This window comes from Phaethon aethereus, assembly GCF_964289735.1.
Source record: "Phaethon aethereus genome assembly, chromosome: 10".
NCBI classification, from domain to species: Eukaryota; Metazoa; Chordata; class Aves; order Phaethontiformes; family Phaethontidae; genus Phaethon; species Phaethon aethereus.
In genome coordinates, this window is record NC_138586.1 from 13,537,903 (window position 1) to 13,563,298 (window position 25,396).

At 54.2% G+C, this 25,396-nt stretch overlaps 1 protein-coding gene across 1 annotated transcript; it reads right to left on the reverse strand.

Moving 5' to 3' along the window:
* Positions 1-1,731: 1,731 nt before the first annotated feature.
* On the reverse strand, positions 1,732-22,008 carry DRP2 (dystrophin related protein 2; the record flags this gene model as incomplete). The annotated part of the gene is made up of 22 exons (XM_082004040.1): positions 1,732-1,868; positions 2,014-2,134; positions 2,282-2,519; positions 3,186-3,329; positions 3,623-3,688; positions 4,504-4,569; positions 4,860-4,996; positions 5,387-5,498; positions 6,979-7,145; positions 7,284-7,441; positions 8,149-8,234; positions 8,439-8,640; positions 10,915-10,989; positions 11,259-11,320; positions 11,706-11,766; positions 12,939-13,017; positions 13,541-13,687; positions 14,204-14,472; positions 14,994-15,114; positions 16,279-16,435; positions 17,268-17,401; positions 21,901-22,008. 22 exons carry the CDS (start codon positions 22,006-22,008, stop codon positions 1,732-1,734), a joined length of 2,847 nt encoding a protein of 948 aa, XP_081860166.1.
* Between the last annotated feature and the right edge of the window lie 3,388 nt (positions 22,009-25,396).

Below are 25,396 nucleotides of genomic sequence, written 5' to 3' on the forward strand. Positions count from 1 at the left end.
TGTGGGGATGGGCAGCTGCAGGAGCCAAGGCTCCCCAAGAGATGGAGCCAGGCCCAGGCAGGACAGGCTCTCTGTGCCACAGAAGGCAGAACTCCCCAGGAAACCAGGCGGGGCAGAGTACCTGCTTCTGGGCCGGCCCTCTGCTGAGGTCCTTGGCAGCAGCCCTGCTGCAGAGCAGCACCAGCAACGGGGAAGGTGCTGATCCCCACAGGAGCAGATGTTGGGCTAGACTGAAAGTTAAGGGCAGCTGCACTTACAGTATTAGAATTCAATGGAGTGAGTCCATGAGAGTATTTAAGTACAGAATATATATATAATATATAGAAATATATGCAAATTAAATGATAAGGCTCTGTTATAAAGACCCTCTAAGATAAGGCTACTAGCTGGGCTGAAGCTCTAACATGGACTCATCCCTACCCCATAAACCTCACAGACGTTCCCCACCAGACAGTGTGTTGCTGGCTGGCTGCAGCGCCCTGGGTGCAGTGGGAGTTCAATCCATAAGGCTGGCAGCTGGATGCTGTTAGAAAGAGTTCTCTTAAAAACTGGGTGGCTCCAGGAGTGTTTTGGTGCCCATGAACCTGGAGGCCCCTGGGCACAACTGGAGAAGAGTGGGATGCTGTGATCTGCATCCCCCAAGGGCTGCGGTCAAAGGCAGCAGCCTGTGAGCGCCAGGGGAGATGGGCAGCTTTCACAGCTTCAGTTCTTTCTTCTGAACTTTTTCCACCCAGGCTTGGATACTGTGGCCGAGTGGCCAGGAGCCCACAGTCCCACTCCTGCATGACCTATGTTCCCCTGAGATCTTCTGGACCTGGCAAGCATCCTGCATGGCCGGCTCAGAGGAGTTCTGTGTGAGGTCTGCCGCAGCACAGGGAGCATGGCAGGGAGAGGAGGGGGAGGAAAGCAGCCAGGTAGCTGGTTAGGAAAAGCCGCTGGCTCACAGGAGGTGTTAGATAAGCGAGGTCATACCTGAAAAAAAAATGGAGAGGTCAGGAAAATAGGACCTGGAGCCACCTGGTTAGAACAGGGCTGCTGCAGAGCCAGGAGGATCCTGCTCAGGGATGGCAGAAAGTTGATGAGGGTCTGCACGCACAGGGAGGGAAGCTCTGTCCCACCTCATGTTAGTGCTGGCACCAAGTATCTCCTCCTGGCATGTGTGTGGGCAGCTTGGGCAAGGGACCAAGTGCTGCTCCCAGGCTGGAGCACAGAGGGACAGAAGACAGACAACACTAGACCCCACTGGGTGAGTGGAGCACCGTCCACACACACATCCTGCAGTCCCCATCCCTGCTGGGAAGAGCCATCCATGAGCAGCTAGGAGAGCTTGCACAATTGCTTCCACCTCGCCAGGTAACTGGGGCCTCCACTTCTCCTGGAGAGGGGTCTGGACATGGATAAAGCGAGGAGGTGGCCCAAGGTGATCACTGCAAACTTGATGCTGGCAGGTTTGTCCTTCTTCGCAGTGTGGAGCCCTGTGGGGTGTGGGGCCCCAAGCAGGGCAGGAGGCTGCCTTGCAGATCATCTGTGGGGATCTAGTGGGTCCATGCTCTCGGCAGCTCTGATTGCCTCTCCTTGCAGGTGTGAAACCTCCTCCTCATCCTCGCTGTGCCCAGTCCACCCACCGGTCCCAGCAGAGCTGCGACAGCATAGCTCTTGGCTGTAGGCACTTGCGGGAGATCAGCTGTCGCAGGGAAGCTGGGGTCGGGGCCGGGCTCTGTGGGGAAAACCTCATCTGATGGAGCAGTAAGAGGCCAGAGAGGGCGATTTCACTCGAGTACCTCGAGAGCTGGGAAAGGCGCTCCGCAGCTTCTCCATGATGTCTTCCAGGCACACACTGACCTCCTGGGTTTTGGCTTCCACCTCATCTGCAGTGGGAAATAGGGCCGGGGGCGGGGGGTGTGAGCAGGCTCTCTGGGCATCCTCCTTGCCAGCCAGCATCTCTGCAGGATGGCAGGGTGCAGGCAGCATTCAACCAAGGGAGTGAGGCCGAGAGCTCAGCCCAGTCCTCACCTGCTGCTTCAGTGTCTGGGGTGTTGTGCTCTTTCTCCTTTGCCTGGCTGCCTTCAGACTGATGTGGAGATGAAGCTAAGGAAGAGGCTGCTGAAGCGTTGCCATCCGACTCTGCCGGAGGCTGGAGAGAGAAGGGGAGTTGTCACAATCCTCTGTCCTTGCCCTTGTCCTCCCTCTTCTGACCATCCCTTTCTGCCACTACCCCAGCTCTGTCATGGCAAAGCCCACCCCAGGGATGGGTTTCCTTGCATCCTTGCTCTAAGGGTACCTGCAGCAGCAGCTCCCTCAGCCGGTGCAGCTGGGATTCCAGCTGCTTGTTGTGGTCCTCCAGGATCTGCATGCGGGTCTCCAGGCGGCTCTTGTGCTGCCGGAGGATTCGTGCTTCTGCCAGCAGCTCATCATTACGTGGGTCTTGCACTGATTCGGGGGAGCCTGTAGCCAAGGTTGGAGACTCCACCGCCTCATCATGCTGCCATTTCAAACGTCTCAGCTCTCCCTGGAGGATCCTGCAAGACAGCCTAGGTCAGGATCACTGCTCTCCTTTCTAGAGACTGCTGTAAACACCCCACTGCTGCACACTGGGGATGGCCCACGTCTCAGAGACAAAACACCCCCGGAGGCTTTGCGACATGTGAAGATGAGGGCCAGCACACTCTTGGACTTTGTCCCTGCACTGCAGAGTGGCCTGCCTGAAGCTCTACCCTACTCGTGTGGTTTACAAAAAGACATGCAACTGCTTCCTAAGAGGCTGAGAACAAGAGCAAGGAAAGCATTGCCTCCTCCTGAGCTGAGCTGCCCACCCAGAGCCTCACCTCGCATGGTCCAGAGCAGCACCAACGCTGTTTGCGAGGGGCCCAGGGGCAAGAGAGACAGCAGTGCCCTCAGCTCCCTTCAACCAGTTTGGAGTTCAGGAGGGGAACAGGTTCTGGGGATGGAGGCAGGAACATTTTGGGGAATCAACTCTTCCCCCTTTCCTTGGGGAGCACACCCTTACCAAGTGCTCCCATGAACGTTTTAGGGCTCAGCCTAGACACCCTCCAAACCAGACAACTCAACTCCTCCAATCCCCATCTCCAGCCCCAGCAGCTATCCCACTGTGAGCTTTGCCAGGCTTCTCCAACCCCTTCCCCTTAGACTATAAACCCCACTTTCAGAGCTGCCCATGCCCTTACCTGTTTTCATCCTCTAAGTGGGCCAGGATTCGCTCCAGCTCTCCTTTGTCATTCATGCTGAGCCTTCCCAGAACCTGCTGGCTGCCCCCAGGCTCTCTGTCAGTGATGGGGCTGGAATGGCGTAGCAGGTACTGGTCCTCGTCCCTGTTGCAGCAGGTGGAGAAATAGCTTGGTGAGAAACATCAGTCTCATAGGATTTGTGTGCCCTTGGGGAAGGACAGCCTGCAGGGAGGTGGTTTCATATGGGAGCTTGTTCTGGCTGCTCCAGGTCTAGAGCTCAGAAGTGGCTCAGCACCCCTGGGTAGCTGGGTGTGCCCAAGAGCCTCAGACTCAAAGGAGCTGGAAAAGAACGAATTTCTGTGCCCTAGGCAGGGATGGAGCCATAGGAGCCCTAAGGCAGCAGGAGGTGAGGAGGAGGGAAAGGAGGCAGAACTCACAGGCTATCATCAGGGGACAGGCTGTCATTGAAGAAGGAACAGTTCTGGCTTTCCATCTCTGCAAGCCTGGAGGAAAGAGAAGCAGGTTGAGATATGGTCAGAGACACCCTGAATGTCTGCTCAATGCACCCTACTTACGGCAGCCCCTGCAAGACACGTCTCTGGCAGGGTCCCCCAGCTGGCCTGCACCAGTCTACCCCTCTTTACAGGCCCTAGAGTTTTGCCTTTTTAGAAAGCAAAAGACACCGCTGTTCTGGGGTGACAGTCTCTGGAACAAAGGGCTGCTGCCATGCAGCTGACTCAGCCTCCTCTCGCATAAGCAAAGGAAAGGGGTGAAAGCGTACCAGCTCCAGCCTAGCGCCTGAGCTACAGGCTCCCTGTGCTCCTCGGGTCCGCACTCTGCCTGGACCCGTGGTGAGGGCAGAGGCATTACAAACCATCAGGCAGCAGCAATGGGAAGCGCGCAAGCAGCACTGGTGAGCACCCAGGCAGAGCAAGACATTGAGGGATCTGCCTGGTGAGGATCCAACCAGCAGCTCATACTGGGAAGAGCAGGAGGGTATGTGGAGGCTGCTTCATCACGAAGACATCTGCTGTCAAATGCATGGTGTTTGCTGCCAATTTGCATGGATGGCATCAGCCATGTGCCAGGCAGGAGCAAAGTGGTGCAGGCAGGTTCGCCTGGCCCTGCAGCTGCCTCTTCCCAACGGCACTGCAGCCTGAGCTGCCACAGCCAGCCTCTGCCTGCCAGGCAGCATACTGGGAAGCGTGGAGAGGGCTGCGGGCAGCAGGAGCTCACCATGTGTCTGCCCCAAAACCTTCCATCCCCATCGGAGTCATGCTCCGTGCCCTGGTGTGACATCAGTGCCCAGTGGTGATACCTGCTGGCAAAGTGCTCGATCCGGGAATGGGTGTCGGCGTGCGGTAACATCGGGGAGGAGGCTGGTCTGGAAGAGAGGTACACTGATCAGCAAGGCTTGGCAGTCCTCACTCAAAGCTAGGGCTTGGAGAGGCTGCCCTCTTCTCACCTGGGCTAAGAAGAGCCAGGGACAGGCTGGGGAGGGAGACTGAAATCTCTGCTTCTCCAAGAACTAGGTGCTGTATCACCCCCAGAGCAAGTGCCCCCTCCAGCCCTCCCCATGAGAGCCCTGTCTCACAGCTGAGATGCTGCTACCATCCATGAAGCCAATGTATCAGGCAGGGTCAAAAGGCACAGCCTGGGGCCCAGCCAACTCACGTCTCTGAGAAGTCATCCTCGAGCACGGACTGGACAGGCAGGTAACCTCTCTGTGGGTGCTTGCTGAAGTACTGCTTGGACCGAAATTTGTTCTTCAGCGTCGTGGCAAAGTCTCTCATGTTCTCACTGGATGTGGTCTGCAGAGACACAAACATTACCAAGGTGCTGCTTAATGAAAAGTGCAGGACCACAGGTCAGCATCCACAGGAAAGAAGTCCCTCCAGGCTGGGCACAAGCTTCACGGAGGAAGAGGCAGACACAACTGAAGAAGCAAGGAGCGCACGTGGCAGCTCTGTCAGCCTGTCACGGGACCTGGCACAAGCCAAGCTGGGGATCGGTGGATGCCATGCATCCTGCTCACCGTGAGCCCCAGAATAGCAGGGACACAGGCAACCTCCAGCATGCAGAAGGGAACAAAAACATACAAGGGATCCACATCTGGGGCTGCACCAGCCTTTACATCGCAAGGCTGCTGCTGTCTGTGGTGATCTGCTCTGAGCCAAGACCCTCCCAGCCCACCTCCATACCGGGGTGTAGTACTCCATGATGGGGTAGTGCAGCTTGTTGCCCTTGCTGGCTCGCCCAGTGAGGAAGCAAGTCTGGCAGATATCCACATTGAATTGCTTCAGGCTCCGATACCTGGAGAGATCAAGAGGCCACAGGGAGGCAGTGAGTTTCAGTAGCAGAAGAGCTACTGATGTCATCTATCTGGACTTCTGTAAGGTCTTTGACACAGTCCCCCAAAGCATCCTTCTTTAAATTGGAGAGGTATAGATTTGATGGGTGGACTGTTTGGTGGATGAGGAATTGGTTGGATGGTCGCACCCAGAAGGTAGTGGTCAACGGTCAATGTCCAGATGGAGATTGGTGACGAGCGGGGTCCCTCAGGGTTCCGTATTGAGACCGGTATGGTTTAGTATCTTCATCATTGACATAGACAGTGGGATTGAGTGCCCCCTCAGCAAGTTTGCAGATGACACTAAGCTGAGTGGTGCGATTGACATGCCTGAGGGATGGGATGCCATCCAGAGGGACCTGAACAAGCTCGAGGAATGGGCCTGTGTGAACCTCATGAGGTTCAACAAGGCCAAGTGCAGGCTCCTGCACCTGGGTCGGGGCAACCCCTGGTATCAATAGAGGCTGGGGGAAGAAAGGATTGAGGGCAGCCCTGCCGAGAAGGACTTGGGGGTACTGGTGGACAAAAAGCTGGACAATGTGCACTGACAATGCAGGATGCCAACTGTATCCTGGGCTGCATCAAAAGAAGGGTGGCCAGCAGGTCGAGGGAGGGGATTCTGCCCCTATGCTCAGGTGAGGCCCCACCTGCAGTACTGTGTCCAGCTCTGGAGCACTCAGCACAGGAAAGACATGGACCTGTTGGAGAGGGTCCAGAGGAGGCCACAAAAATGATCAGAGGGATGGAACATCTCTCCTATGAGGACAGGCTGAGAGAGTTGGGGTTGTTCAGCTTGGAGAAGAGAAGGCTCCAGGGAGACCTTATTGCAGCCTGCCAGTACTTCAAGGGGGCTTACAAGAAAGATGGGAACAGACTTTTTAGCAGGCCCTGTTGCGATAGGACAGGAGGTAATGGTTTTAAACTAAAAAAGGGTAGATTTATCCTAGATATAAGGAAGAAATTTTTCACAATGAGGGTGGTGAGACACTGGCACAAGTTACCCAGAGAGTTGGGAGATGTCCCATCCCTGGGAACATTCCAGGTCAGGTTGGACGAGGTTCTGAGCAACCTGATCTAGTTGATGATGTCCTTGCTCACTGCAGAGGCATTGGACTAGATGACTTTAAAAGGTCCCTTCCAACCCAATCTATGATTCTATGATTCAACAAAAACACATCATTTTGGAGCCCAAAGAGAGCTCAGCAGGGGACAGAGGTGGGTCTGTGTTGTTCTCACACCCCACTGAACCTACAGTCCTGATGGCTCAAGCCCCCAGAAAAGCAACCTGCTCCTTCCCCTCTGCTGGCACCAGGTCTGACCTGCCTGAAACACTGCTGCTGTGGAGCTCTAGGTTTGCCCAACAGCACAGAGAAAATTCAGCTCCCTCCTGCAGAATATTATGCACTTCCCTTGAGGGCCAAGGTCCCATATCACAACCCCTACCTGAAGCCCTTGATGGGGCACTGTCGGCAGATGGAACACTTGGTCTGGTGCTTCACCTGCTCAGCCATGGTCACCCGGTGCAGCACGGCCAGCCACACCATGGACTGCGGCTCCAGGTTGGCCCACTCCAGAAACTGGGACGCCTCGATGGCAGACTTCCCGTTGCTCTGGGGAGGGGAGAGGAAGGAGCTGCTCAAACCTGGGACCTGGCTGTGATGGGGTGCAAGCTCCTCGCCACCTCTGGGAGCCTCTCCCCAGCACAGCTGCTGCAGAGGAGACGGCACGGACCACGGCATCCTACTCACGAAGCGGAAGCAGCTGCGGATGCTGGGCTCCACGTTGCTGCCCCCGAACGCTGCCACCTCCCCCAGCTGGCGCGGGACCTGGATGGCCTCATGGAGCAGGACACCAAGTTGCCGCTGGTCACACAGTCCCCCGGCATTCGCCACTTGGCTGAAGAGATCTGCCAGCAGGACGGACACACAGCCCCGTTAACAGATCTGGCTGATGCCCCAACACACCAGGCAACGTGCAGGCACCAGCGAGCAGCGCGTGGACCAGACCGGGGGTCCCGCCTGTGTCTGGCAGGGAGCTCAAATAAGAGGGGAAGACTGAGCTATGATTAAATAACCTTTACCAGAATCCTTGCAGCTCCCAATAACCAGGAGCTGGGAGTCTTCTTAACAGAGGTTACATACATCACTTCTTTTAACAGCCACAGCTGGTCCATCCTCTATGAATCTGCCCAACCCCTTCGGTGCTTCCTGTGCCAACCCCTCTGCAGCATCCCATAGCAGAGAGTACCATGGTTAAAACAATGAGGGAAAGGGCTTCCTTTAATTTGTCTGAAACCTACTTCCCAGCCATGCATTCCCAGGTCTTTTCCTTCTGGGAAGCACTGGATAACTGTTGCCTCTTTGCCTTCTCTGCACTGTTCCCTATAGTGCCATGCAAGTGAGATTACCGCAGCACCAAATTACCGCTGCAAAAATGCCTCCTAATTTAGGCAGTGGGAGGAAGGAGGGAGAGGTGGCGATGCAAGCAGATTAGTCACCACAGAAAAGTTGTTTCTCTGCTCTTTCTGGGCAAAGAAGGGCTAAACCAGGACACGAACCACTCCCGCTTTCCCCAGGTAACTCCCACACTGGGGAAGCGAGACAGGGGACTCACACTGGAACTTCTCCTTGACCTCTGTCCCGCACAGACATGCAATGCCCGTCTTGAAGGAGAGAGCCCTCATCTTCCCACTGCGGCCACTGCAAGGCGAGATATTGCACAGGTTTGCAAATGTTTTGGAGTTTTTTTTATGCAGGGGGGACAGCAAGGCAAGCCTGCGCCAGGCAGCCCCCTCGCTAGCAGCTGGGGCCTTTCTGCAGCACTGCCAGCTGGAAGAGCAGCACAGAGATTTCCTTCCAAGCATGGCAGCTCCACAGCTCAGGGGGACACCGAGGAACTGGTACCTGTCAAAGACATTCAGCAGCCAGTTGAGGCTCATGTCCACACAGAGCGGCACGTTCACCAGGATGCCCCGCTCCTCTTCCAGCCTCTCGTAAAGGGCGGTCAGGCAGTGGATGACCTCCACCACATCCATCGCCCGGTCGCTGGGCTGCAGGTTGTGCTCATTGAAAATGTCCAAGGCTGTGGCCAGGGTCACCATGTCCACTGCACAGAAAGCACAGGCGGAGGGATCAGAGGCAGAGAGGAAATGGAAGAGGTGAGAACCAAGAGGAGAGAGACACAGCACTGCCCTGACCTGGGGCAGTCTCAGTCCCACTGCAGTGAGGAAGAGGCTGGCAGGATGGGCATAGCTCCCAGAATTGCTCTCCCACTTGTAAACCCCTCCCAAAATACCCACATAGAATCGTAGAATCTTTGGGTTGGAAAGGACCTTTTAAAGTCATCTAGTCCAACCCCCCGGCAGTGAGCAGGGACATCTTCAACTAGATCAGGTTGCTCAGAGCCCCATCCAACCTGACCTGGAAAGCTGACAGGGATGGGGCATCCACCACCTCTCTGGGCAACCTGTGCCAGTGTTTCACCACCCTCATTGTGAAAAATTTCCTTAAATATAGTCTGAATCTACAGTCTTTCAGTTTAAAACCATTACCATTCATCCTATCGCAACCGGCCCTGCTAAAAAGTCTGTCCCCATCTTTCTTATAATCCCCCTTGAAGTACTGGCAGGCTGCAATAAGGTTTCCCTGGAGCTTTCTCTTCTCCAAGCTGAACAACCCCAACTCTCTCAGTCTGCCCTCATAGGAGAGATGTTCCATCCCTCTGATCATTTTTGTGGCGTCCTCTGGACCCTCTCCAACAGGTCCATGTCTTTCCTGTGCTGAGGGCTCCAGGAGCCACCATTCTGTGTGACCTTCCTTCCCTGTTGCTGTGGCCAGCCATGGCCATGAAAACAGTACCCACAAAAGGCTCTGTGCAGAGCTGTAGGCTCCCAGAGCCAGCCTCTGCACGTGGTGGGTCCCTGTGGGGCTGGCATGGGGAGGTGAGGGGCACAGAGCCACACAGACCCTAGGAGCAGCTGTCCAGAGGTGGAGCAGTCCTGTCTCCAGCTCTCACCAGCAGCAGGTGTTGAGGCACAAACCTCAAATGGGGCTAGGACAGTGTGAGCTACCCCGGCTACCCTGCATTCAGATTTCTACGGCTGCAGGTTGCATGTGCTACCGTGTTTAGCAGCCAGCAGTCTTTCTTTCCTGAAAGTTTTTCCATCTCTGAGTCCAGTTACATTCTCAGTGCCTGAGGGATCATGTGCCATTTCCACACTAACTTCACCCTCTGGAAAAGTCCTCCCTTCTCCTCTCAAAGCTGCTGACAGTTGCACTGGGGACCCCGAATTCACACACCAGTGAGTATCGCTCCTGCTCACCCTTGCGTCTGCACTGCCCATGACTGTGTATAGCTCTGACGTGTCCCACACTGCCTCTTTCCTACACGGCCACTCACTCCACCAAAACTCTCATCGTGGGGCAGCCTCCTTTGCCATTCTCAAGTACAGCTTGAATAAGAAGCACTTATTCACATTCTTCCACGTCATTTCTGGGCTGGGAAGAAGGTGCCAGAACAGCATGTGAGATGATAGAGGCGGGCAACCAAAGGTGCACAAGCAGCACAGAGAAGGGCTCTGCTTCGCCCTCTGCCCTTTTCCTCACCGTACCTGGTGTTTCTGGTGTGTCTGCCTGGGACCCCACTGACGCCTGGCTGTGTCTCCGCCCCATGGGGAATAAATAATTCAGGAGGGTGTTTTCCCTCATCCTGACACTGTTTAATTTTGAGAGCCTCAGGTGAGAGGCGTTGCCAAAGGGTCTCCAGCAGCCAAGGATGCTGCTTCTATCAGATTCCCGTCTGTCTGCTCACCGATTCCCCTGGAAACTCCTCAGCAGTTTCTGAGGAGCGGCTGCCCCTCAGAGAGCCATGCATCAAGTTGAGCTCCTATCGCATCATATTCACCTGGCTATCAAGCCTCGTTTTAACTGGAGTTTTACCAATAGTGCGTAAGTCACATTTGTTGGTTCCCTTCCTCTTCTTTAAGTAGTGGAGCCCTCTCTGCCCCTGCCAGTGAAGCTGGTTTCTGCTCTCAGTTACATCAACGGCTTCTCTGCGCTCTCTTGGAGCTCCTGGGTGAGCTCCTGCCTGATCCCACAGCTTTGTAACTCTGAGCCGGACCACTTTGTTCTCAAATCCCTTTGACTAACACCTGCCCTTGAGGCATTTCCACCCTAAGCCTCCAAAGAAAGGCACTGACACAGACACCTTGCCGGCGGATTTGCTCAGCTTTCCAGCTACAGCTCATCTTCCGAGCGCTTCTCGCCTCAGCTCCCTGTCCCCTGGTGGGCTCCTGCCTTTGATGTGCTGATAAAAGCTTGTATTAGTTTAATGCCTTTATCGAGGGAGACCCAGCAGGAGGGAAATAGCTTCCACACTCACATCGCAGGGCTTTTTGCACCCGTCGTAGCTTCATAGCCGTCCGATATGCTGAGAACTTGATGTTGTTCAAATCCGCTGCAGTAACACAGGAAAAGAAGAATAAAACCACAGCTCGACATTATTATCTCCAGGGCAGGAAGCAGCAGTCGCAGTTCCCAGACACCAGCCCCACCAGCAGAAGCAGAGTGCATGCGGGAGGGGCAGAGTCAGACAGGGGATTGCACCCCATTGCTTTGGGAGCCCTGTGCCACAGAGGTGACCAGGTGGGCTGAGGGATCTCACATAGCACCCCACACTGCAAAAAGGTGGATGCTACTCGAATGGTTTTGTGGCAGCTTCCTTACCCAGCGTCTGGTACAACTCCATCATCTTCGGGTGGTCCCAGCATGTCGTCTGGGCCTGGTGGCTGGAAGGAAAATAGAAGGAAACCAAGAGTCAAGCTGGGAGTTAAGCAGCTGCCATGAGAGATTAAAAGAAGGACCCCAGCCAGCCCTGGGAGCGAGTCCCCCAGTGCTTGCAGATGCTGGGGCTGCTGCACCCCCGTGCGCACACTGCCCAGCCACAGCAGTGTGGAAGATGCCCCACAGGAGGATGCCCCCACTTGCTGCCCCCCCATATGGGGTGTCTCAGCAGGCAGGGAAAGCCTGGTGCTGTCAGGTTGGGGGCCGACGCTTCACTGGAGCTCAGTGCTCAGACCAGTCTGCTCACTGTCCCCCACTCCTATTTGGTCCCCAATTCCTGTTCTCACTGGGCCAGAGAAAACCATGCACCATGGTTGGGAGCACACTCACTTGATGTAGTATGGCACTTTGTTGGGGGAAATGGCTCGCTCCCAGGGGACCTGGACAGAGGCTGCAAGGAGAGAGACAGATGTTGGATCAACACCAAATGCTCCTTTAGGTTGATGCTGTTTCTGATGAGAGCCCAGCAGGACTGTGCCTCTGAAAAGGCTGTGCCTTCCCAAATCACCAGCTGGAGGTGTTGGACCAGACAAGTGGATGCTACCTGTAAGAAGCACAAGACTGGTGGTCTTGTCAGAGGTGTCTTGCCTCTCTTGAGGCAGGGGCTCTGAATCTGGCTGAGCTCAGAACTCGGGAAGAGACACTTTTTGATGATGCCCAAGGCAATGCTGTGGTCACCAGTGGGCAGGGCTCATAGCAGCTGATATTTGGGCACACTGCCTGTTACGGCCAGGCTCAGGCACCCACAGCATCTGCTATTCCCATTACTCATGCTCTGTGTGTCAGCTGCAGTATCTCAGGAAGATGAGGATGCATCCCATACCAGTTGCCTGCCACCCTATGGTTGTTATCTGGAGGACGAAAGCCCTTTTATGACCCTCAGCTTTTTTCGTTTGTCACAGGCAGCTCTATCAGTTCCAGCAACTGGAAAAGTTGCTCTCCCTTTCAGATAGGAGGACAGTCTGCAGAGGAACACAGGCCAACAAACCCCACTGACACCTGGAGACCCTGCAGGGCTCAGCATTTCTGAGGACAGACCCCAGACTCTGGAGCACAACCTGCTGCCCATCCTTTGCAGGTCTGAGAAGCTGTCAGCCAGCAGCAGCTCAGCTCTGTAGAAACAGCATTCCTCTGCTTCATCACATGAATGAAAACCTCCTTCACCTGTGCATTTTTGTCCTCCAAATAACTAACACAGAATATGGGAGACCGCCTTTTTCTGCCACCTGTTGTCTTGCCCACCCAGTCTCTGAGGCTGGCACAGTCCCCATGTCCCCTGGGAGCTGCTGCTGCGAGTGTCACATCTCTGCACTCTGAAAGGGAACCACACGCATGTCCCATCCTTGGTCCCACAAGGTGAGGTAGCACGATGCTAAGTTTGAGAGATGCCTCCTGCTCTGGTGCTTGTGCACCAGACACTGGCCTGGCCCTTTTCTAGCTGTGTGCGTGGCTCTGGGCTCAGCAACAGAACTCTGCACGCCATTGTCCTGTGCCACAGCCCACGCTAAGCCGCTCTGCAGAGGCAGCCTCACAGCAGGAAGCCAGGAGGACCCACTCACGTACAGGAGAGGAAGTGCTGGGAGCCTGGTCCGAAGTCCCGGTGGGCGTCTTGGAGCTGCTTCAGGCGTTCGTTTATGGAGGCCTGGAGAATGGGACAGATGAATTCAGTGGCAGCCCATCAGGCATTTCAGATTGAAACCCCATTCAGGAAGGCTTGTGCATGGACTCAGACATGCCCCAGCAAGCAGGTCCTCTTCCTTCCTCGCCTGCCTTGGTATTTACATTCCCCAGCTTGCTCAACCCTCTACACCTTCTCCCACAGGCTGACACAGCACAGGCCACATCTCCAGCTCACCTCTATCCATATTTTCACAGATATCAACAAAGCCACAGGTGGTACTGACTCCCCCCCATTAGGTCCTGATTCTCCTCAGACAGCATCCTTTGTTCCTCCCATTGCCTTTTCCTGCTCAAGACCTCTACAGATTTACTAGCCACTTTCCTCACACTGAACTGATACTCTCCTCCTCCAGGAACACCAGCTATACCATCCCTGCTATGCCAAGCCTTGCTTTATTGTCTCTGAAGCTCAGCATTGACAGCCCTTCCCCAGCACCCTCCCACCTGTGGTTTATTTGCAGTGCTTGGTCCTGACTCTTTCCCACCTGCAGCTGCTTCCAGCATGTGTTGATCTGCTCCAGTGCACGGGAGTTCTCCATGGACAGGTGGACATCTGAGATGGCAAGCTGGTGTGCAAGGTCATTGACCACTTTCACCCCATCCTTCATGGGAGAGAGCTCCTCTTTGAACAGCTGAAGTCCCGTGCCCGGGGGAACAGGCACAGGGCAGGGGAAGAAGGAAAAGAAGCAGGCAAGCAGTCAGGACTTGGACCTGATTCCTCTACTGCAAGCTAGGGTGGGCTAGTGGCTGGCAAAACACTGCTGACTAACCCTCCCACAGGGTATATTAGCAGGGAAAAAAACACACAAAGCAATACAAAAAAACCCAACCAACCAGCCAGGCTGGAGATTACTCAAATCTCCTGAGAAGTTGAAAGTGGACAGTGGCTCACCTATGCTGAGACACTGTACCTGTGTAAGGTCTGTACCATGACAAGGTGCTCAGCACAGCCAATTGCTCAGGACACTGTGGTCCAAATCCACTCTCACAAAGACAGGGGGCTGTTGGAGTGAGGACCTGGCCCCTGAGGCCCAAAGTAAGGAGGCTGCATTGGTCTGAACATTCAGGAGGAGCGGTGCTGCCCTCCTGGGAAGCAGCATTCATCACACCTGGGGCCAAGGCTGGAGCCTTCTCAGAGCCAGAAGTACCTTGGTTGACTGGATGTGCTCTGGCAAGGAGTCAATGAAGAGGTCCCCAATGGGTTCCCAGGTTTCACGCACGCTTTCAGCCTGGTCCAGTGTTGTGCTGAGCTCCTCCATGGCCCCTTTAATCTCTATCAGCTGCTCCAGTGTCCGTTCGATGTGACGGTGCTGGTCCACGCACCGGGCTGTGAGCTTCTCCCACAGCTCACTGGCCACGTTTGCCTGCTTCCAGACAAAGCGGCTGATGTTTTGGATCCGGTGCCGAGGAGAGACATCTGCGGAGGCAAAGCAGAGGAGGGACAAAATGAGAGCACAGCCCAGAGGAGAGTGGGCAAGAGATGGAGGGAGGGCAGAGAAAAGAGAGATTAAAAAATCTAGGGAAAACTGGAAAGAGGAAAGGAAACCAAGTGATAATAGTATCCATTTCTGCAGCAGCTCCTTTAGGTATCCAGCCTGCCCACAAACCTCTGTCTGCTCTCCACATGTCCTCACAAGGAGAAGCCTTGCTGCCCTTCAAAAACCTACCCCAGAGCATATCTGATACTGTCTCATGAGATGCAGCCCATCATGGGCTGTGCTACCAGCCTCTGACTTTGCCCGGGACAGAAGCACCACTCTGCGCTGGTCTGACCTTCGGCCAAAGGACTGGAAACAGCCTGGTACATGATGGCATGAGGCAGAGTGCTGACGTGCCACTTTGTGCCTCACCAACCACCTCCACTCCAACCTTTCCGGTCCGGCCCAGGAGGAGCTGTGCTGTGGTATGGAAGGACAAGGAAGGGGGAGCTCCACGGACCTTTGCTTTCTGAAGTTGGTTCTTCTAATTCCTCAAATGGATGCTGGGAAAGGAAAGCCTGTGCTGACTCCAGGACAGAGTAAATGTATGGTCCCCGAGACTTCACTTCTTCCATGAAAGCCTGGAGAGCAGAGCACAGAGATGAGACAGCAGGCTGAGCTGGAGAATCCTGCCCCTGCTGCCCCCTCGCCAAGGGCGGCAGTGATTTATTCACGCCAGGGCCCAAACCTCACTGGAGGCACAAAGAGAAGTTAACAGAGAAATATTTCCACAGTTTGGGAAAGGAATGACCACCTGCAAGAACATGGCTCCTGCAGAGGTCTGGACTGCAGCTTTGCTGGAGGGGGCAGGTGGAACAGCGAGCCCACAGGGGTGTGCTGAGTCAGGGCTGTGCAAGAGGAACAGCTTTATTGATGCTGCTTTCACAGGCGCTGCTTGGAGATGCTCTTTACTCATGCAGCGAGAGCATGGTCACACAAACAGTCCTTCCAGCAGCTGCTCAGCAACAGGTCCAGCTGTTGGAGGAGCAAGGAGGGGAACAGCAGGATGCCCCAAAGCAGCACATCCACCAGGGCAGACTCTGGAGACAGGTTGGCTTAGGATGTCTTCTCCTCCCCTCCAGCTGCAGCCCCCACTGGTGCTGTCTGCTGGATTGGCTATTTGTGTGCCAGGGAAGCGGCTAATTGCAGCAAGGATGAGGGATAACAGTGAGCAACGTTTGAGTTTTGTTTTCAAGGTAAAAACAAACTAAAGCCCAACAGCCACTGGCAGTGAGAAGGAAATGCTCTGATCAGGGCGGAAAGAAACTCTGATCTGCCTGGGTTTACCCCAGTTTCAGATACGATGATAACATGATACTGCAGGAATCACTCATGTCCTGACCACTGGGTCGCCTTTAGAGCAACTGAACTCCTCAGCCCCCAGGATCCCAAAAGTGGAGGCCAGTGAGCCACTTGCCTCTGTTGCAGAGGTAGGACATAGGAGGAAACCAGGAGACAAGTGACGGGGCCCACTACCAGCTGCAGCACCTGTAGATGACTTGAGGCTGTAATGCAGATTTATTCTCTAAAACCAGATGGGCTCTGCCCGCCATGTGCCATGGGTATTTGCTACGGGACCGGGGCTTTGCCTTGCCACGGGAAGCAGAGATGGAGATGGGCAAGGACTGGTGACTCACAGGCTGTGGGCATGGGCAGTGACACGGGGCGGGGGTCCCAGGCAGGGCTGCCCACCTGCAGCTCATCTTAGCTGTGAACGGCAGCAGGGAAGGCACGAGGGAACGTACCGCATGCGTCTCCTTTTCCTGCTGCACCAGGAGTACATCACCCCGCAGGGGCAGCTGTGCCGAGAGCTCCTCATCCTTCTGCCCGAGCCAGTCTATGATCTCCTGGAGAGGCACCTGCAGCTTCCCGCTGTGGTCAGAAAAGGCCTCCAGACGAGCCCTGGCAGGAGAGCAAGGACAGCAAGACAGTGGTCAGAGGGGCAGGAGAGGAGCAGGTTCCCCGGGAAAGGGAGGAGCAGTGCCGCGGCTGGGGTTGTGAGCCCTGGGCACCCACAGGAACCCATCAGTGACTGGCAGCACCCCTCAGCATGGGCTGTGCAAGACCCTCAGCCAGCACAAATGCTGCACCACCAGGCGGGATGAAGCACAGAGGCGTCTGGGAGAGGAAACTCTGAGGCTATCCATCGCCCGAGGGCCCGGAGCAGAGGACAGAGCCACTCCGCATTTGCCCGTGGGTCGGGGCTGTGCTCTGTCTAGCACGGGGGGCTTGGCTCAGCATTTATATGACTGGGCAGCTTCCAGGAGCCTTCTGTTAAGGCAGGAGACAATTAACACGCCCCAGTTAAGCTCTTCGTCATGCTGGCTGCGGAGCTGCAGCCTCTGACGGTCTGGAAGGCATGTTCCCCCCGTGTGGTGAGAGGGCTCCCAGCAAAGGGACCAGCGCAGAGGAGGTGGCGGCAAGGCCGTGGGCCACAAAGAGATAAGCCGCAGAGACAGCAGCGGCAGAGGACGGAGAAAGCAGCGGAAAGCAAGCAGGAGTGAAGGAGGGGAGGGAGAGGACGACCGGATGGGTAGAAATGGAGGGGATGCTTCTCAGCGCAGGGAGAAAGACTCAGAGGTCTGTGGACAAGAGAGGAAACAGAGCTAAGTTCACAGGGAGTTCATGTGGCTCATCAGATGAACAAGTTCAAAGCCTCCTGACAAGCACATGCGGCAGGCAAGGCCGGAAGGCCAGGCCAGCCCCAGAGCTTGCTCCAGGCAGGGACTCTTACCGAAGGCTGTGGGATTTCTTTTTGATCTCGTTCCAGCAAAGATTCATCTCCAGAGGGGCCTGGGGCCTGGTGGCACCTCTCGGAGCCTGGAGGGTTAAACACGAAGGTCCTGCACCATCCTGCAAGGCTTCAACCTGGGTAGAAACAGAACCACGCTGCATCTAGAGATCACTGCCCAGCGCTTACAGCATTTGCCTGGGGACACCTATCCCGCTCTGTCCTGACCCTGCCTGGCTCTTCAACTCGCGAGGGGGCTGCCTTGCTCCCGGAGGGGTCTATTAGCAGCACCAGGGAAGCTCGTGACCATGCCTGGAGGAAAGGATGCAGTGCCAGCTCCAGCAACACCAAGAGCAAAGGTTGAAGGAAGGGCTTACTGCACATCTCCTGTTCTGCAGGACCTGTGCTCCTCAGTTATCCAGCAATGAACTTACCTTGCTGCTAGGTATTAAATCAGAGCTGGCCCTTGTGTGTCACAGTCCCTGCAGCGCTATCGGTGATTTCTTTCCACTCCATACAGGGCTGCTGTTCTTTGAGAAGAGGTGAGCACTGTGGATCCTGTTGTTCCTAGGGACCAAAGGGACCTGCCAACCTCCTTTACACCATCCCTAGTACTGGGAACTGCCACCTGCTCCTCTACAGGAACACAAGGATATTCCGTGCCTGCACAGCAAATCTGAGATGCCACTTCTCCTCCACAGATGCTGCTTCTCCTCCGCACCTCTCCAGAACGAGCAGTGGTGGGAAGGATGCTCTGAAAGGCTGTGGAGAAGACGACAGCAAATCCTAACCCAGCCACACGAAGGAAACACACTTCGCACTGCGCCACTCAGCCTGGAAAACTGGGTGCTGATCCCTGGACAGCAAATCCTCTGTGCATGGGGGAAGGAATTCTCTCCTAAGCCTTTAGCACTGTATCATGCTCCTGCTTGTGATGGCAGCAAAGACATCGTTGCACATGCTGGCAACAGCAACACACACCAGCAGGACTGGAAGCATCTCACATAGGACTTGGTGAGTGAGGGGGGATTTCCCCTCCAAAAAACATAGTTTGTTGTGCAAAACAGACAGACACACTGCATTTCCACAAGTGAGACGTTGATGCGCTTAGTTGGGGAAATGACAGCATTTTGATTTAATGCTACTTTGATGTTAGAGCTCATTTGTGATAATTATCCCCAGGTGATTAATCAACCATAATTAACTGAATTAGCACTTTCTAAACAGCACATACAACAAGAACCCCTTTGCCAGAGAAGGGCAGCTGCCTCTGGGGAAAAGCAGCAGCTCTTCCAAGGGGACTATGCAGATACTTGTCACTTGTCCTGTCCAAGGGCTCCTGGAGGTGCCCAGGGAACAGATCCAGCCAAGCCAAGGAGAACAACAGGCAGGAGGAAACCACCAAATGAGGAATTTGGCTGCACAGCTGAAATAATACCCCCCTCCATGCCAATTCTCGGAGAGAAATCAAATGATTGCGGAGACTGGTACTAAGTCTGCTACATCTAAAAACATCTAACACTAGGCTGTTCTCTGCCTCCCCATCCTGCCACTCCAGGACCATCAAGAAAACAGAGAAAAGCATCACCCACAGAATTCACAGGAGTCTTGGGGCCATGAACTCAGTCTAAAACTGCTGCTTGCACCTAGAAAAATCAAGACCCTGCATGTGCACATCCTCATGACACTGAAGCAGATTAGCCCCACCGTGCTGCCAGGGAACACCCCACCCCTCCCCTCTATCCCAGGGGATACCAAAGGAAGGGATCAGCTCTGCCTGGGTGCAAGTGCAACTGCAGCACAGCTCAGCAGACAACACAGTTCTCCCAGCCTTGTTTAGGAAGTTAAAAGCCCACCAAGCCTGCGACTCAGACCATGCCCAGTAGATGAGCCCAGTGACAGTGGCCAAGCAGGGGCCAGGTGTTGAACATCTGCTCCCCTAGGACAAAACCCCTGCACGCGAGCAGAGGGAAAAGGCAGTGCTTTCCCTCTGAGCATCCCCTAAGCACCCTTTCCTCAGAGCCCCAGCAGCAGCAGCATGGATCCGCATTCCCCCTCCACCCTTGAACAGCTTTATTTTCAGGCGCAGAACACTCACGCAGGCTCTGGCGAGCGCATCTGCCTGTGCTTAGCCACAGATCCACCACAGGGCTGCTCAGCTTCGCTGGAGGAGCGGGCATCGCCTCCCACCCCTCCGGGTGCCGCCAGGCAGCACCCGGCAGGGAAGCAGGCAAGCACCGTGTGCTTCGCCGAGCAGGGTGCCCTGAGCACTGACCCCCCAGGAATCTGGAGGGGGGCGGCAGTGCCTCCAGCCAGCCTCAATCCCAGCTTTGTCTGGTGGCATTCCAGCAGCCTCCAACCTGCCTTAACCCCGGTGTTGCCACCATGGTGGCCCACAAAGCACAAAAGGGGCAGAGACCTACCCACTGCAGGGCACCCTGGCGTGGGAAAGCCCCTTGCGTGAAGTTGGCCGTTGGCAGAGGGATTGCTCCAGGCACTGAGGAAGAACCGTTTCTGCAAGGGCATGGCAAAGGTGATGGTGGGCTGGGATGGAGTGACCAGCAGAAACCTTGCCCTCAGATGCTGGAGCACGTGCAGGGTAGACAGGGGTGTTTGCCAGGGAAGAGATTTACCCAGGGAACGGCCCCAGCAAGCTTTGGTTACCCAGAAGGTAAATAGTCAGGCCCTTGAGACCAAGAAGCCAAAGATGCCCTCCTTGCCTGCCATGTGCCTCAGCCCAGCACTGGGTGCCAGCACAGATGTTCCTGCCCGCCTGGACTGGGTGCAAATAGTTTGTTTTTGCCAGAAGTCTCTGGGCTGGCTCCTTGTGCCCCGCACAGTCCTGCCACCCAGCATTGTTTCCATGCTCTCCTCCACCTACAGGGAGGGAATGAAAAGCTCCCTGTATCTCTCCCTCTCTTCCCCTCCTTCTTTGCCTGCACATCTGACTGCTGCTGTCTCTCTCTCTGGGACCAGCATGGCCAGCCGCCTCTCCCCTCCACCTCCCAGGCCAGGACCAGCTCCCAGACTGGAGGAGGGGGTTCAGCAAGGCCACAGCACAGCTAAGGAAGGGTTGTCTGCAGCCTGCCACCAGCTTTCAGGACAAGCGAGGACAAGAGAGGAAGGCTGTTTTCTAGATGGCAACACCTACACCTGTGAGAAAGAGGGCATGGCAGACCCTTTGAATGAAGCAGGCTGTCATTGACACTGCAGAAGCCAGCAGCCAGCTGCTGATGGCCATGTAGCAGAAAGCCAGGGACTGGAGGAAACCTGTGGTGGATATGACCTAAGCTGAGGATGTGTGCACCCTCCCCGTGTGCTGTATTGCAGCTCAGTGTTGGTGGGTCCCACAGGGCATCCTGTCCCAGCTCCCCTCCCCTCTCCCAGCAAATCCCACAGGGCTCTCTCTGACCTGTGCTCATCCTGAGCTTGGATGGCTCAGGCAGCTCAGGAGGGCATTTTGCCTGCTCATCTTGTTCTATCCCTCTCCCTCCTCACTTCATCTGCTGGGCTGTTTATTAAACACCCATGTGCTGGCCTGGCAGCAGCTACCTAACAGACACACCAGGGCCAATAAGCCCTGTCTCAGCTACCAAGAGCCTGCCCCAGCTGCAAGCTTCACCCTTGTATGCTGGAGCCACTCCAGGGACAGTTCTGCCTTCCTCCTGCAGACCCTGGCTCTCTGGGGTAGGATGTATCCAGGTTGATGGCAAGCCACAGCAGGGAGGAGACCCAGGCTCAGCCTTTACTTTTCTTGTTTGACGCACGATGAAAAAAGAAAAGGAAAAGGCAGAGCCTGGGACCTCATTCATCCCAGGAACACCACTGCCAGCACCCAGATAAACTTTGGCACTGTCCATAAGTCTCCTGCCAGATGAGATGTACCCTGGGGCCAACAGTTACAGGCAGCAAAATGGAAGCCAAGCTCTAGGAGAGCCAAGGCAACATTTCCCCAGCCTTGCTGTCCTGGGTGACCCACGACACGGTGCTAAACCAGCTTGTGACAGCTTGTTGCAGAGCACAAGTAGCTTTGCAGCCACCAATACACCTTGCTGTTCTCCTCCACTCTGCCCTGCCATTGACCCAGGGATTCCAGAGACCTTCACCTCTCTGCCCAGCTTCAGTGAGGAGCCTGGCCTGCCGGCTCAGAGACCCTGGGGGACGGAGGAGAGACCAGCAGTGTGAACACCCACTCTTTGTTCCTCAAGACAACTAGAGGTCAGACTCCTCCTCTGCCTTACAGCATTTGCCAGGGGCTTATTTCCAAGCTCTTCTCTGCAACCAGGAAGATTAGAAACCTACATTTTCAGCAAAAGCTGATATTCTTCCAAGTTTCCAGGAAGAAAGTAAACCCAACCAAATACAGAAGAGCTGTTAACGGTGGCGTCTTGCTCTTTATTTTGAAGGAAGCTTAAAAACCAGCTCTGCAGGTTGTCTCTCTTGCTCTACTTTGGGAAACATTTTGCAGCCAAAACGCTAGAGGAGAGCTAGCGCTCTCATTAAGTGCAAGCCGATGGGGGGCTGGAGCTAACAGCTTTCCCTGCCACCAGGAACAGAGGTCCCTGTTTTGCTCCACAGACATTTGCAATCACTGCAAAAAACTGCAATGAGAAAGGCTCCCAGACCCAGCTCTTACCTGAGACAGCTGGTGGGCAGTGCTGCTGTGCTGTGCCTGGTCCGTGACATGCCACTCAGGACATCGTGGGAGGACATAGGGCCATTCCTGCATCACCAGGGGCTGCATCAGAACTGATCTTCATGGGGATGGAGACAACTCTGGGCACAATCACCTGAAAAGCAGCGTGAGAGTCACTGGGTCAGGTTGCACTTCCTCATGGTGCTGACTCCCTTCCCAGCTGCCTAGTTTGCTGCCTTCACAAAGGCTGAAGACTAAAAGGATGCATTTTTAAAAATATATTTGTACTAATATTGCAATCTTTTTTCATCTAAATGTCCAACTCTTTTTTGCATCTAGTTATACAATTTGCTGTAATGAAAGGCAGAGGGAAGAGAGGATCTCATTGTCACGACCACTTAAGTTAGACATAATAGATATATCCCCATAACAGACAATATTTTCAAACATATTATTTTTTTCCTTTTATGTTCAGAAGGAAAATTGCCTAGAGCCTCAGTTCCCCCATACACGCATCTCACACTGCCAGCTACCTTTTTATGAGTTTTTACTCATTATGAGTTATGAAGTTCTCTTTTTTATTCCATTTTTAAAACTGTGTGACCCATAAAGCAGTTAGCAGTGGCCCTTTGTCTATTCTACAGATCTGAAATGCAACCTCTGGTCACAATGTTGTTTTTTTGGTTTTTGACTATGAATAAGCTAAAATAGTGATTTATCCCACTGCCAGCATCTTGCCAGCTTTACAGAAAGCCATAAGAAAATGAAACCCAGGGAAAAGGGTGCAAGGTAATATTCACCTGAATCCAGCAAATTTCTAGCACAATCCCACAACTCCACCTTTGGCCAGCAGCAGCATCCGTGAAAGGAACTGAACACAAACATGTTCACAACAGGATGGAGACCTGACGTACAAAAGCTGTGAACACTACACAGGGCTTTGCCCAGACCAGACTCAGCACATCTGAGGTCAGATGAGCAAATCAAGAGTGATGCTTGAATACTGCAAATCAAGAGGGATGCGTCAAGAAGCAGTGCTGAGGGACTGTGCTGTCTCCTGTCCGACCCACTGCCTAACTTGGTGATTGCTTTCCCACTTTTAGAAGGAAACTATCACCAGCAGGCCCAGCAGCCAGACCTCACGTCCAAGTGGGGATGGGGCTCCTTCCAAGGTACAGACGGAGCAATGCTGCTGGAAGAAAGTCATTGGCTCCTTCATACCCAGCTCACTTGGACCAGCTGAGAAACTTCCGTCTTGGTCCTGGCAGGGCAGAAGCAGGTAGCATGTCCTGCACAGCCAGCAATCATGCTGGACAGCTGGGTGAGGAGAAAGCCCCCAGGCCCTGGTACATGCTGCCCATGTCTCATGATTTCACATCCCTCACTCCCCTGCCTGAGCTTTCACTGCCTCTCCCCGCTCCATTACATACATCAAGATTATCCTGTTACAATTTTTAATCCCTTAGCAATTTCTACAGCCATAATTCTCTCCCTCTCCAGCAGAACATCCTGGGCTGAGCTCTTCAACATGCCGATAATGCAAGGTCCTGTCCTCTATCCCTCCTGCCCATTTGCACAAGTGAACATCACAGACTGTGCATCACAGCACACTTGCCTTGCTCCTTTCCCCGTGCAGGCAGGGTTATCAGGACACATTGATCGTTGTAAATTCCAGGGTCTTCAAAGCCTCCCCAGCCTCACGGGCAAATTCACCTCATGCAGCTCCAGAGGTAAAGTGGATGATTTCGGTCTTTGACAGCAGATAACACCATGTCCTATGCCTCCAATGGTTGTGTTGTTTGGGGTCTGAGTTGTCTCTGATCCTCTAAATGACCTCTAGATAAGGCTCAATCTAGCAGAGATACAATTCTCAGGGCATGAAAAGTTACTTTGCCTCAAAGCCTCCACCAGAGGAATGTGACTGAGCTCTACTGCATGACTGGGAAATCCATGGCTTTTGCCTATGAGGTTCTGCAACATCTCATTGCAGGTGCCATCCTGAGGCCTCAGTTTTTCTGCGGCGTGGTGCAATGTAATTGCAGTGATGTGTGCTGGCCAGGCAGGTTCCGCCAGCCCTCCAACATCACACAGGGGCCCTCCGTTCCCAGTCCTCCCAGCACAGCCTGGTCTCTTGTTCCTCCCACCAGCGCTGCAGAACGGGAGCAATGTTGGGAAGGTCCCTGGTTCTGATCTTACTGCATTTTGCTCAAGGATAAGTCTCCATGCACAGGGCAGTTGCGGTTCTGCAGACAGGGATGGGTAAACCATGTCCTAAGGGTATCCATGTGTAGAGTGCGGTGGGTCTCCAATGCTCTCTACCAGCTTTATTATGGAAATAAGAACAGCCCTTGCCACCCCTCCTGAGTGCTGGGCTCCTGAACTCCTTCAGCAATGATGAGGTCCGTCTGAACACAGAGCTGTGACACAAGGGAACTAAAGCCTGTCCGAGGCAGCAAAGAACAAGACCGAGCTGGAAAGCTAAGTGCCAGCAAAGGCTACTACCTCAAGCATCTCCTGTGCAGTACCTTGTTGACACAGAAACCTTATTGGAGGTTTGATGGCAGTGGCTTGGCTGCTCTTTGCCACTCTACAATAGCAAAGACAAAGCCCAGATATGGACAACCCAAGCTGATGTGGAAATAACTTAGCTGCACGGCAGCCAGCACAAAGGGAGACGTTCAGTGTGAGAGAGAGACGACCAGACGGTGAGGCACGACTGCAAACAAACCAACAGCTACAAACGATCCCTTGTCAAATTCCCTGCTATTACAGAAACCAGGCAAGAAGAAATGCTCTTGATCTGCTCTGCTCCTCTGCCGTGGCACACAAAACAGCTCTGACCTTTGCACTTTAACTTTAGTGCTTCAGCACGGCACCGTGTCTGGGCATTGGAGCGTGTGGAATAGAGGTTTTGTGGATGCTTCCTGGCTACATGTCTATCGCCCGCTGCCTACACCTGTCAAGAACCAAACCTGTGATCCACCTTGCCTTTGCCACACCAATGTTCACCCTCTGCACTCTGCTCTAGGTTGGTGCTGGAGACCCAGCATGCTACGGCCAAGGGACAACATCAGTCAAAAAAGATTTAAGTGCTAGCAACTGAAACTACCATCCTCGCAGCCTACTACAAACCTCTACTTGAAAAGCAGTTGCAAAATCCTCCTTTGGAGAACTCAGGGAGCAATATGGTCATGATCCTCTAGTTGAAAAATAAGAAAGCCAAAAATCTTGATGTTACATTTCAACAGCTGAACGCTTGGGCATTAGGGTGTATTCAAAACAAAGTAGTTGCCTTTTTCTTCTTCCTACATGAGCAGTACCTGTTACAAATTCAGCACTGGAGAGCCTGGCTCTCCACATTGCTTTCCAGGCAGTCTGACAAAGGCAGCTGGAATGGTCTTTGCTCAACCAGTTCTGCTTCAGCTCTACTACACAACTTACTGCTCCACTCAGTGATCTCTGCACTCTTCCTACAGCAACACTGGCTGGCCAGTGA